A 14,798-nucleotide genomic window follows, 5' to 3' on the forward strand; every position below is an offset into this window, starting at 1 on the left:
CGGTAAGGTCTACAATTGTTGTATTCGGCGCATGTGACAAATAAAGTTTGAAATGCCGTCTTTATTTTATTTCTTATCGTTAACGCCATCTTTGGTGTGCTTATCAATGCACAAGCACTTTTTTCCCCCACTCCTATCGATAAAATAATTGTATTAAGTCATACACAAATTTTACTATGAGTGAAATTTCAAAAGATTCTGTCACTATTAAATGTTCAATGTGATGGTGTTGGAACATTGCTGCCGGGACTTGCTTCCATTCAGCCACAAAAGCATTAGTGAGGTTGGGCACTAATGTTGGGTGATTAGGTCTGGCTTGCAGTCTGGGCTCTGTGCAGACCAGTCAAGTTCTTCCTCACCGATCTCGATAAACCATTTCTGTATGGATCTCGCTTTGTGCACGGGGACATTGTCATGCTGAAACAGGAAAGGGCCTTCCACAAACTGTTGCCACAAAGTTGGAAACACAGAATCGTCTAGAATTTTTTTCACATTTTACCTTTTTTTAACTACGCAAGTCAGTTAAGAACAAATTCTTATTTTCAATAATGGCCTAGGAACAGTGGGTTAACTGCCTTGTTCAGGGACAGAACAACATATTTTTACCTTGTCAGCTCGGGGATTCGATCTTGCAACCTTCCAGTTCTATCATTGTATGATGTAGAGTTAAGATTTCCCTTCACTGGAACTAAGGTGCCTAGTCCGAATCATGAAAAACAGGCCCAGACCATTATTCCTCCTCCACCAAACTTTACAGTTGACCCTATGCTTTTTCAGGCAGGTAGCGTTTTCCTGGCATCCGCCAAACCCAGATTGTTGAAGCGTGATTGATCACACCAGAAAACGCATTTCCACTGCTCCAGAGTCCAATGGCGGCGAGCTTTACACCACTGTAGCCGACGTTTGGCATTGTGCATGGTGATCTTAGGCTTGTGTGCGGCTGCTCGGTCATGGAAACCCATTTCATGAAGCTCCCGAACGAACAGTTATTGTGCTGACGTTGCTTCCAGAGGCAGTTTGGAAATCGGTAATGAGTGCTAAATGACTTAAATGTAATGTAATGTAATGTGTTGCAACCGAAGACAGACGCTTCAGCACTTGGCGGTCCCGTTCTGTGAGCTTGTGCGGCCTACCACTTCACGGCTGAGCCGTTGTTGCTCCTTGACATTTCCACTTCACAATAACAGCACTTACAGTTGACCAGGGCAGCTCTAGCAGGGCAGAAATCTGACAAACTGACTTGTTGGAGAGGTGGCATCATATGACGGTGCCACGTTGAAAAACTGAGCTCTTCATTAAGGCCATTCTACTGCCAGTTTAATCTATGGAGATTGCATGGCTGTGTGTTCAACTTTATACACCTGTCAGCAATGGGTGTGGCTGAAATAACCAAATCCACTAATTTGAAGCGGTGTCCACATACTTTTGTTTATACAGTATACAGTATACATGGAAAGAATTTAACCCCTTAACTTTTTCCACATTTTGTTACGTTACAGCCTTATTCGAAAATGTATTAAATAAAATATAATTTTCATCAATACACATAATACCCCATATTAAATGTATTACAAATAAAAAACTGAAATACCTTATAAGTATTCAGACCCTTTGCTATGAGACTCGAAATTGAGCTCAGGTGCATCCTGCTTCCATTGATCATCCTTGAGAAGTTTCTACAACTTGATTGGAGTCCACCTGTGGAAAATTCAATTGATTGGACATGATTTGGAAAGGCACACACCTGTCTATATAAGGTCCCACAGTTGACAGTGCATGTCAGAGCAAAAACCATGCCATGAGGTCGAAGGAATTGTCCGTAGAGATCCGAGACAGGATTTTGTCGAGGCACAGATCTGGGGAAGGGTACAAAAAATGTCTGCAGAATTGAAGGTCCCCAAGAACACAGCGGCCTCCATCATTCTTAAATGGAAGAAGTTTGGAACCACCAATACCAAACTTAGTCAGGGAAGTAGACCAAGAACCCTAAGAAGAATCTAGGCTGTAATTGCTGCCAGAGGTGATGCAACAAAGTACTGTTGAAACACCTATGTAAATGTTGGGATGACGCATGCATTGGTTTGGGAAACTGAAAAATTTTCAACATCCTTAGAAATGACATAATGTCATCTATGACAAACAGGATGGTCAGACTTCAACAAAGATGCTGTATGTCATTGTGTATGGTGGCTGGGGATTAACTGTGATATAGTGGCCTTTGTGCACCATGCTGGTCCAGCTCCACCTCCCTTGCAACCCCTTTACTGTAAATTCAAAGCCCAGGGATCGTATTCAAATGTACAGCATGTGTCTGGACTACGTCCCTCAAAACGCTTCTTAGTCATATAGTTTAGGACCTGTCCTCTAAGTAACCTCTAGTTAACCCGAGGTCACCGTCACCTGTTCTGTCACTCTCCTTATCTCCTGCTGGATCTGCCCCAGACCGTTATCACAGCCGACCACCCACAGTTCCAATCTGCTGGTGTTTTTTTTTCATTAGTTCACAGTTGATACAGTCCCAAAATGTTTTGCATGTCAGCAGTCCAAGTTCTCGAAAAATTGGACTTTCAAGAAGCAGTGTCACTGGCCACATCATCATCATCATCGGCCAAATTACCATCCTACCCGACTTCCAAAGGAATATGAAGGAATATGTTGGACAAGCTGGTCAGGCCCCAAAACCACAACCACCACTGGCTACTTTGTATCCTCGGCCTGTTAGGACACACTCATGTCCTGGTCTCCTCAAAGACTGTATCAACTTTGCACACTTCATTTCAGTGGGGAAAAGAGGGAAAAGGCTTGCGCTGACTGGTGTAATTACAGGTTGCTTCCCTGTAAACTTGGTTACGCTACTATGTGCTTGTGTCGTGAAAGGCTTGTTATTATATTTTGCTGAAATGCCGATTGTTGATATGCTGTAAGTGTGTGAATGAGATTTAAACATGAACAAACATTGAAAAGTTATTTGGCTACTCAAGCACGGCAGTAACACTTATATTCCTAGATATACCGTACCAAGATAGTACTGTGGCGGTCATGAAATTTTGTCAACCAGTAAGTGTCATGTAAATAACTGCCATTCTCACGGTAATGGAATGGTAATTAACATAAATACACTTAGCATCTCCGGGCTACCATGCATAGCCTACAAGCCACTGATGCGGACCTTTGGAACATCTACATTTAAAAAAGTCTAATAATTCCGTTTAATATAGCCTACACCATCACAATAAATCCTTCATTGATTTTAGCCAGGTCTAAAGAAACATGATATGAAGAAAATGTTGCCTTTATTTCAGAAGAACAGAATAGCATATTCTGAGTCATCCTTATCCCTGATCTGGCTATGCCATATGACTGTGGGCTACACTAGTTCATTAAGCAGACAAAGTGATCATTTGAAACATGTCCTCCTATATGATTAATTTGTAGTTATTTATGCAACTTTAGTTGTGATACAAACCTTAGAATGTATTAGAAATCAAAACATATATCCTAAAACTGCATGATGCAACTAACGGTGATGAAGACAGAAGTTGCATTAAAGGCATGTACTGTGCTCTGTTTCTTATGCAGGCTGCACACATTTCATCAATCTCTAATACACAATTTAACAAGCACTTGATAATATTCTCACCTATCAGACTCTTCTCAATTTAATCTGGTCTTTACGTACATATAGCCTACTAATATACTATAAATGTAGAATTAATTTTGAGTTAGAATGGCCCACAAAAAAAACATGTAATCCATAGGCTGCACTCGAATAGTGAATAGAGGAAGCGTTATATTTGAGATTCTTCAAATTGCCACCCTTTGCCTAAATGACAGCTTTGCACACTCGTAGCATTCTCTCAAACAGCTTCATGAGGTAGTCACCTGGAATGTATATCAATTAATAAGTGTGCCTTGTTAAAAGATCATTTGTGGATTTTTTTCCCTTCTTGATGCGTTTGAGACAATTAGATTAGATTAGATTCAACTTTATTGTCATTGAACAAGTACAGTACAACAAAATGCAGTTAGCATCTGACCAGAAGTGCAAATGAAAGAGTACAAAAAATGTACAAGTGAAACAATTAAGTACAATGTATGTTATTAAGTGGGATGTATAGCTGTGCAATGAAGGCAAATGGCAAGTCTAAATATGCAATGAAGGCAAATTGAAAGTGCAAGGAGGCATGCAACTGAAATACAGGGATAGCAGCAATGAGGTTACCGAGGTAGACATGTACATGTACAACTGAATAATGCCCTTAATCAGACTTTGCAAAGCAATATCAGAGTCCAGTAGTACAGTGAAGAGTGCAAAGAGAGTAATGCAAGAAGGTCCCTCAGAGACAGTACTTAGTGGTGGGCGGGTGGGTATGGCTAGTGCCGTGTTAGCAGGGTTACAGTAGCCTGAAATAAACTGTTCTTGAGCCTGCTAATGCGGGAACGTAGAGACCTGTACCGCCTGCCTGATGGTAGGAGGGCAAACAGTTTGTGGCATGGATGTGAAGGGTCCTTGATGATGCGGCATGCCCTATGCAGACACTGCTTGCGCTGGAGGTCTACATTGGTAGGGAGCTGGGGACCAGTGATGTGCTGGGCGGTTTTCACCACCCGTTGCAGGGCCTTACGGTCGGCCACGAAGCATCCGCCAAACCACACTGTGGCGCAGTTAGTCAGAATGCTCTCGACCGTGCAGCGGTAAAAGTTCACCAGGATCTTGGGAGACAGACGGGCCTTCTTCTTGTCTCTTCAAAAAGTACAGGCTGCATTAGTTAACCTGGCCTCCACAATTTACAGACCTCAACCAAATTGAGTCCGACCGCAGAGTGAAGGAAAACCAGCCAAAAAGTACTCCGAATATGTGGGAACTCCTTCAAGACTGTTGGAAAAGCATTCCTGATGAAGCTGGTTGAGAGATTGCCAAGCAAAGCTGTCATCAAGGCAAAGGGTGGCTATTTGAAAAATCTCACTTTTTTAACACTTTTTTGGTTACTACATGATTCCATATGTGTTATTTCATAGTTTTTATGTTTTCACAATTATTCTACAATGTATAAAATAGTTAAATAAAGAAAAACCCTTGAATGAGTAGGTGTTCTAAAACTTTTGATGGGTAGTGTACATATATTTTTTACGATAAGTATTCAACCCCCTGATACACTACATGTTAGAATTCCCTTTGGCAGCGATTACAGCTGTGAGTATTTTGGGGTAAATCTGTAAGATTTGCACACCTGGATAGTACAATATATGCCCATTATTATTTTTCTAACTTCTTATCCCTTACACAAATAGCCTACAGCTGTGTCTGTCCCGAGCTCACTGGCGCAGGAAACTCTGAGGGCCCAGAATATTTTATATAATGTTTCAAGTTTTCTAGTGTGAGTTTCTGGGCGACCCAGTTGGCAGTTGATTTCAGTTGTTGCAGACAGGCCATGCGGAGACAATGTGATTTATAAGATTTCTTTTTTCAACAGGATATTTTCTGCCTGCATGATGCAATGTTTTTACGATGGCTTTATGTAGACTAATTTTACATAGTTGGGAATGGCAATAAAAGTTACTTTTAGATTTGTATAATTTTAATGTAGATTTAGATAGAACCACAGATACAAAGACTATTATAAATTAAATTAAACTGTTCCACAAAACATGTGCATATGAAAAACATAACTGGCACGCAGATTGGTAGAAATGGTAAGATAAATTGGTGTAGCCTATATTACCGGCAATTTCAGGAGCTTAAAGGCAGAATCTGCGAAGGCAAGCAGCAGCGGGAGAAAAAGGTTCAAAAAAAGGGTCAAAAAAAATCTCTAGCTCCCCCGAATCATTTGTGTGTCTTAATTATTTAATCAAACAGCATGTTTAAGGCATCACACAAGTTCAGTACATATAGTTGATTTTAGTTAAACACATAGGGTGTGTCTATATATATGAAATAATGCATGTTTAAAAATGTTGATTGGTCAAAAGAAAAGACCACCCTTGGTCGACTAAGATTTTTTTCCGTCAGCTACAGCACTAGTAGAAAATTGAAGGGGGACACCCAGACCCCCTGCCAGGTTATGTCCTCCCCACTTCTAAAACCAAAGTTGCACCCCTGGTTTAGTATAGATACACACGGCAAGGCAATTGCAAACCGTAGTCTGGCTTTTTTATGGCGGTTTTGGAGCAGTGGTTTGAGCGGCCTTTCAGGTTATGTCGATATAGGACTCGTTTTATTGTGGATATAGATACTTTTGTACCTGTTTCCTCCAGCATCTTCACAAGGTCCTTTGCTGTTGTTCCGGGATTGATTTGCACTTTTCACACCATAGTACGTTCATCTCTAGGAGACAGACCGCTTCTCCTTCCTGAGCGGTAATGATGGCTGCGTGGTCCCATGGTGTTTATACTTGCGTACTATTGTTTGTACAGATGAACGTGGTACCTTCAGGCGTTTGGAAAATGCTTCCAAGGATGAACCAGACTTTTTTGAGATCTTGGCTGATTTCTTTCGATTTTCCCATGATGTCAAGCAAAAGAGGCACTGAGTTTGAAGGTAGGCCTTGAAATACATCCACAGGTACACCTCCAATTGACTCAAATGATGTCAATTAGCCTATCAGAAGCTTCTAAAGCCATGACATCATTTTCTGGAATTTTCCAAGCTTTTTAAAGGCACAGTCAACTTACTGTATGTAAACTTCTGATACAGTGAACTATAAGTGAAATAATCTGTCTGTACTTGTCCTAACCGACTTGCCAAAACTATAGTTTGTTTACAAGAAATTTGTGGAATGGTTGAAAAAAGAGTTTTAATAACTCCAACCTAAGTGTATGTAAACTTCCGACTTCAACTGTATGTGTATTGCACAAAGCTTGCTAGTTAGCTTGTAAGAAGGACTAGTGAGTTGTATCCATCCAAATAACAACTATACTATTCTTCTGCATTTGGATATTTATGCAAACCTGGAGATTCCACCAAGTAGATGTAGATATTGCCATAGGATACTCGGGCCATTTGGTAGGGTTGTCTGCACAGCTGGTCTCTGGCAAGTTAAAAGGACATCTAGGCAAGCCAAGAACAATCAACTTTCTAAATATGTACCTCGACCATTCAGAGACAGACAAAGACTGGAGGAAGTTACACGACATATTTAAGACTAGCGATTTAAATTGAGATGAACTTCTCTCGCTAGCCAGCTAGATGTCAACTAACCGGAAAAAAAAAGCAAGGAGTAAACAAACAGTGACGTAAGTATAATGCGACAGCTTTACTGTCAGTTTTGGCCGGTCGTGTAAAAATGTAGAGTGTCAGAATAAGTATCATGCAAATCATTTGTTGTTGTGACAGCCAAGTATGTTAATAATGACATGTGAGGCTGCTGAAAATGTTTATTTATTGAAACTACAAAAATGTGTCAGTTTGCTGAGAATGCCATGAAAGTTTGGCTAAATACATGGGAGTAATGTGAGTACCTTATTGCTGTACCCTACTGGGGGCATGGTCACATTAAGCCACGCCGAGCCGTGTGTATCTATTGTGGAGTAACAACAATATTTGAGATCCATCCTCAGTTTTCTCCTATCACAGCCATTACAATGTGTAACTTTAAAAAAAAAATGGCCTCATGGTGAAATCCCTGAGCGGTTTCCTTCTTCTCTGGCAACTGAGTTAGGAAGGACGCTTGTATCTTTGTAGTGACTGAGTGTATTGAAAACCCATCCAAAGCATAATTAATAACTTCACCATGCTCAAAGGGATATTCAATGTGTGCATTTTTTTTTGAAAGCCTCCCTGGTCTTTGTGGTTGAACCTGTGCTTGAAATTACTACTCGGCTGAGGGACATTACAGATAATTGTATGTGTGGGGTACAGAGATGGGGTAAACATAAAAAAATCATGTTAAACACTATTATTGCAGACAGAATGTGTCCATGCAACCTATTATGTGACTTGTTCAATAAAATGTGCTGAAATGTATCCTGAACATATTTTGACATGCCATAACAAAGGGGTTGAATGCTTATTGACAAGACATTTAAGCTGACATTTTTTAAATTAATTTGTAAAAGTTTCTACAAACAAAATTCCACTTTGACATTGTGAGGTATTGTGTGTAGATCAGTGGCACACAATCTCAATTTAATCCATTTTAAATTCAGTCTGTAACACCATTTTTTGGGGGGCGGGGGGAAGTCAAGGGGTGTGAATACTTTCTGAAGGCACTTTATGCCAGCTAGGCTACAATGGTTGTAAAGCGGATTTATCTGCTTCATTTAAAGAACTAAGCAATACATATACCAGCAGGAGAAAGCTGGGATCCTCTTTTAAAAAGTGTCCACCCAAAGCTCTGTTTTCACCCTCGATTGTGTATTGACTGGGCTTATAAGAACACTTTTCACTTGGCTCTATTGGCTATGCATGGGCTCTCCAACCCTGTCCTAGGCTTATAGGCTACCATTAAGAGTTATATACAATAGCCACAACATCAAAACAACATGTGCAACTGCATGTATTTTCATCAGGCAGAACCATAACGCACTGAATGACAGAACACTTGGCTTGGAAAGTTGTCTATTAATCAGTTACCAAAAAGCCAAGCTAACATTCATCTTAAATATACATAGTTGACATTTCCACCTATTGTATCTCTGTGTTTACAGGTCTATATTTCCATGATGCATTAAGATATTCTAATTATTGTTGTGTATGATGGGCAGACAACTGACTACTTGTATTCCACATTTTAGCAATATCAGAGTTTGTAATATTAGGTTACAGGTCCCCTCTAGCCAGGCATTATTCTACATTTTTTTGTTAAGGAGGTTTGTAACAATATCTATCAATGTAATCACTTTTTCAGTAAAATATCATAAATGGGAGACATTAGGGGAGTGAAAACATGGTTGTGTTTTGTTGTACCTTGGGTAGGGGTATCACAATTGTTTGGAGGCATTGCCACTAGCCTAGTCTGTGTACGGATGCACTCTGCGGCCCAACAGCAAATCAGCTCCAAGTGATTCACATGCATAATAGAAAGATATACACTGAGTGTACAAAACATTAGGAACACTTCCCCTTTTTGCCCTCAGAACAGCCTCAATTCGTCAGGGCATGGACTCTGTAAGGTGTAGCAAGCGTTCCACAGGGATGATGGCCCATGTTGTCTCCAATGCTTCCTACAGTTTGTGTCAAGTTGGCTGAATGTTGTTTGGGTGATGGAACATTCTTGATACACACGGGAAACTGCTGAGCGTGAAAAACCAAGCAGTGTTGCAGATCTTGACACACTCAAACCGGTGCACCTTGCACCTACTACCATACCTCATTCAAAGGCGCTTAAATCTTTTGTCTTGCCCATTCACCCACTGAAGGGCACACATACACAAACAATCCTTGTCTCAATTCTCTCAAGGCTAAAAAATAATTCTTTAACCAGTCTCCTCCCCTTCATCTACACTGATTGAAGTGGATTTAACATCAATAAGGGATCATAGCTTTCACCTGGATTCACCTAGGTCAGTCTATGTCATAGAAAGAGCGGGGGTTCCTAATATTTTGTACACACAGTATATGTGATCGTACACAAATGTAAGCAAGGTTTGAAATGATTATGTTTTAGTCAAATATTATATCTGTTTGAGCTTCTTGGGGTCAATTTGCAGTCTACAAATGTTCCGGCCCCATGACCATCCGCTCAAGCAAAAATTGTCCAACGGCTGAATCTAGTTGATGATCCTTGGTCTAAACCCATTCAGGTCCCCTGTCGACGGCTATATTTCACTCCTGTCCCTGCCTCCGTCATTCTCAATCTCTTCGCATCGTCTTCCTCTCGCTCTCTTTCTACATACCGCTCAGGCGCTAATGGCTTCCGGTGGGGGCACTAAGAAGGCAACAGCCAATAAGGTGGCTGTATGCGCTGACACGGTACCTCTGGGTATCCTGGGATACGTGTATGTGATCTGGGAAGGATTAGTCTTCGTCTATGTGTGAGAGAGAGAGAAAGAGAGACAGAGACAGACAGAGAGAGAGAGAGAGAGAGAGAGACAGATAGACAGACAGAGAGAGAGAGACAGAGAGAGAGAGAGAGAAAGATAGAGTCACTGGGTTTAGGGCTGAATATAGAGAGAGACTGTGAATGGGCAGTGGAGGTTTTGTGTTAAAGTATGGCTAAGACACTAAACTATATTATGTGGTACTACCATAGAGTTACTATAAAACTGGACACAGACAACGGTCATATGACACTTGAACAGATAAGAGAGTGGACAAACTGTGAAGTCAATACAGACGTATAATTTAGGATTTAGGAAAGCTGTCTGCATACCTGGGTATCATAACTTGTTAGTGACCAAGGTAGTATAGAAAGGGCACTTACTTGCATCGGAGTGGACGGGGGGAGTGGAGGGGATGAAGGTGGGGAAGAAGAAGGAACGGAGTGAGCGATGGTCAGAGGAGTGGAGGGGTGAGCGTTGGGTAGGGAGGTTCTCACAGCTCCCCACACTGCTGTTGATCTTCAGGTGCTGAGGCTTGGACTTCTTCTGCTTCACTCTGAAACACACACACACAGCAGAATGGTTGTACTACCATTAGACTGTTATGAATGGTTATAAACTACAGTTAAAGAGTTTATACTGCAAGTATACGGTTAGAAAACAGTTATAGACTTCTATTATACAGTTAAATGTCCGGTATATTTATAGCTCTTATACAATAGATATACTGTTATTAAACAACTATAATCTACAGTAATAAAGCTCTTATAGTAGTCTTGTACTGTAATAAAATGGTTATTAACTACAATTAAAGATTTATACTTAAATGATACACATATTTGTAAATACTAATAATATATTATACCGTTAAAATGCTCTTAATACAATTTCTTATACAACTTATAAAGTACAGTTATTAAAACCATAGCCATTAGTTGAAAGATACAGTAGAACATGGCAAGGGTTAACCAGAGTAAAACAAAGTCATATTTTACTTTGAAAATGTGGAAAATTAAACAACTTGAGACATCTCAGATATCCTGAGAAATTATATCACTTCAAGGGTAATAGTGTTAAACTTTCGACATTAATCGTCACTCTCCCTAAAGCCTCAGCCTCCCCCCACAGAAATGCCAGGGGGAAGAGGCAGTTAGGTAATACCTAGTACACAACCCACCAATTAACCCTAAGGCATGACAGACAACAACAGACAACAACAACAACAACAACAACAACAAACATGGCTGCCACCCAACGGGAGTGACTCAGAGAGAGAGAGAGAGAGAGAGAGAGAGAGAGAGAGAGAGAGAGAGAGTGCACCGAGAGAGACAAAGACAGAGGGGATGGATGGCTCTTCAAGACACAGGCTGTAAAACTAGGCTAGGTATGGGCTCTGCCACCCAACCAGTCCATAATGGGTTTACACACCCCCAGAGTGGCCCAGAGCAGTGGCCCTTCAGCCTCTTTCAAGCCTCACTGAGGGGTGCTTGTGTAACCCATCAAAAACGAGACAGGAACACTCATCACACACGTATCACTCAGTTCCCCTTGACACTGCTAATGATGAGCCTGCAGTGGCACCTGGGGGACTGGGGTGGAGGTGGGGGGCAGATATAAAGAGTGAGAGAGGGACAGGGTATGTAAGTGGGATGCAGAGAGAGAGAGAGAGAAAGTATACAAGAGGGATGCAGGGAGAGAGAGTATACAAGAGGGATGCCGGGAGAGAGAGAGAGTATACAAGAGGGATGCAGGGAGAGAGAGAGAGAATACAAGAGGGATGCAGGGAGAGAGAGAGAGAGAGAGAGAGAGAGAGAGAGTATACAAGAGGGATGCAGGGAGAGAGAGAGTATACAAGAGGGATGCCGGGAGAGAGAGAGAGAGAGAGAGAGAGAGAGAGAGTATACAAGAGGGATGCAGGGAGAGAGAGAGAGTATACAAGAGGGATGCAGGGAGAGAGAGTATACAATATACAAGAGGGATGCCGGGAGAGAGAGAGAGAGAGAGAGAGATACAAGAGGGAGGCCGAGAGAGAGAGAGAGTATACAAGAGGGATGCAGGGAGAGAGGTGATGAGGGGCAAAGAGAGAGAGGAAACAAAAGAGTGAGGAAGTACCGTAGTGGGAGACAGACAGAGATGGACAGGCGGAGTGAGACTGCTCATTTGGACTGCAGTCGGTTTCTGGTTGGTATTAAAGCCTGCAAGACTTTTCCTCAATCACTGACACACAAGTCACACAATTAGACCTTTTTAAGCAGTCCTTCGACACATCATCACAATCACTCTCCTGCAATAAGGAAGCTCCCTGCAGGTTATCCCTTTCTCACTCAAGCCTTGTTTGGCAATAACGCTAAAACCACATTATGCCATTCAAATCTAATTTGGCCCATTCATCTCTCCTTGTGTCTATAGATGAACCTCCAGTGATGGATAGATTATTTGCAGAGGGGGAAAGGGGTAGAGAGAGACATCGAGAGTGGATGGGGGAGGACAGGTGTCAAGTAAGATGTGAATAATTGTACCCTGTTGCTCAGATCAGCGGCATGGCAATCTGTTCAGTCATTGTGTCACTACTATGTGGAATATGAAACACATGCTACTGTACCATTCCATCATACTGCCAGGCATGGAAGTCTTAGAGGGGAGCCCAACAAAACAAATCCATGAAATGGATTCCTTCCACGTGGTGGGTGGCCCATAAGTATACCCTAGCTAGCGCAATAAGCATACTACTACTGGTAGGTATGCCATCATACTGTCAACCATGGTAGTCTGTGGTGGAATTAACATTTGCGGGAGTTCCAATGTCCATGTTATGGATTCCATACTAGCATAAGTAGCACACTACAGTACATTGTATTATGTTATGGATAATGGGACACAAGCAATTAACAATAATATAGAAGAAGAATTTGGTGGGTTATTATATTTGTCCAATTTCACACCTACAAGTGTGTATTAATACGCATGTGTGAATTGGAAATGTGTTTTTTTGCATATCCCAACTCCTACTGAGATGATCTCGGAGAGTGGGGTCTCAGCCAGGGTCTGTTCCTTACCTTATTACTTGTACTTTGTATCAAATCAAAGTTTATTTGTCACGTGCCCCAAATACAACAGTGAAATGCTTACTTACTAACCAATAGTGCAAAGAAGGTATTAGGTGAACAATAGGTAAGTAAAGAAATAAAACAACAGTAAAAAGACAGAAAAACAGTAGCGTGGCTATATACAGTAGAGAGGCTATAAAAGTAGCGAGGCTACATACAGACAACGGTTAGTCAGGCTGATTGAGGTAGTATGTACATGTAGATATGGTTAAAGTGACTATGCATATGTGATGAACAGAGAGTAGCAGTAGCCTAAAAGAGGGGTTGGCGGGTGGCGGGACACAATGCAGATAGTCCGGTTAGCCAATGTGCGGGAGCACTGGTTGGTTGGGCCAATTGAGGTAGTATGTGCATGAATGTATAGTTAAAGTGACTATGCATATATGATAAACAGAGAGTAGCAGCAGTAAAGCAGTAAAAAAGAGGTGTTGGTGGGGCACACAATGCTAATAGTCCGGGTAGCCATTTGATTACCTGTTCAGGAGTCTTATGGCTTGGGGGTAAAAAAAACTGTTGAGAAGCCTTTTTGTCCTAGACTTGGCACCCTGGTACCGCTTGCCATGCGGTAGTAGAGAGGTGAGTTTATGACTAGGATTTTTAGGGCCTTCCTCTGACACCGCCTGGTGTAGAGGTCCTGGATGGCAGGCAGTTTAGCCCCAGTGATGTACTGGGCTGTACACGCTACCCTCTGTAGTGCCTTGCGGTCAGAGGCCGAGCAATTGCCGTACCAGGCAGTGATGCAACCAGATGTTGCAGCTATAGAACCTGTTGAGGATCTAAGGACCCATGCCAAATCTTTTTTTGTTTCCTGAGGGGGAATAGGCTTTGTCGTGCCCTCTTCACGACTGTCTTGGTGTGTTTGTACCATTCTAGTTTGTTGTTGATGTGGACACCAAGGAACTTGTAGCTCTCAACCTGCTCCACTACAGCTCCGTCGTTGAGAATGGGGGTGTGCTTGGTCCTCCTTTTCCTGTCGTCCACAATCATCTCCTTAGTCTTGGTTACGTTGAGGGAGAGGTTGTTACTCTGGCACCACCCGGCCAGGTCTCTGACCTCCTCCCTATAGGTTGTCTCGTCGTTGTCGGTGATCAGGCCTACCACTGTTGTGTCGTCTGCAAACTTAATGATGGTGTTGGAGTCGTACCTGGCCGTGTATTAAGTGAGTTGAATAAGAATCACATGGTCCAGTCTCGTGTCTGGGTTTATATACCGTAACTCAAAGCCTGATGCAACACAACAACACTTTGATTTTCATGAAAAGTTCAACTCCATTTTTTTGGCAAGTCTTCAGAACTGCTGGAGGTAATAGATAAACACAAAAACCACATGATCTGGTGTGGACGTTACACAGACAAGCAAACATGCACACACCCCGAATGATGTTGATATAAACAGAACAAATTCTCATTTGATCAGGCAGAATACAGCAGTGAGAAAGTCAGCGCTTCAAACAAACATCTTTTGCGGATAAATGAAATGAAGAAAGTGAAAAGCGTAGGTCATGAATATTCCACAGGTCTCTATGTGTGCATCATCCCAACCCAGCTGGAATATGTACACTGAAGAATTACAACCTGTAATTATGCCCTGCAGAGATTCCATCTGCATACCTCTGCACTAATTAACTAACATCAGGCCTGGGTTCAAATACTATTTCAAACCTTTCAAATATTTTTAGTGTTTGCGCTAGTATAAGATGGGCAGGGTTTGCAA

The 14,798-nt window shown here is 41.8% G+C and overlaps 1 protein-coding gene across 1 annotated transcript in view; it reads right to left on the reverse strand.

Annotated features, from left to right (window-relative positions):
- The window catches only part of ksr2 (kinase suppressor of ras 2), a 145,516-nt gene that overhangs the window by 64,316 nt on the left and 66,402 nt on the right, over positions 1-14,798 (reverse strand). Inside the window, 1 exon segment of the mRNA XM_065011148.1 lies at positions 10,362-10,524. Within this exon segment, the coding sequence (XP_064867220.1) occupies positions 10,362-10,524 (163 nt within the window).

This window comes from Oncorhynchus nerka, linkage group LG27, assembly GCF_034236695.1.
Source record: "Oncorhynchus nerka isolate Pitt River linkage group LG27, Oner_Uvic_2.0, whole genome shotgun sequence".
NCBI lineage: Eukaryota > Metazoa > Chordata > Actinopteri > Salmoniformes > Salmonidae > Oncorhynchus > Oncorhynchus nerka.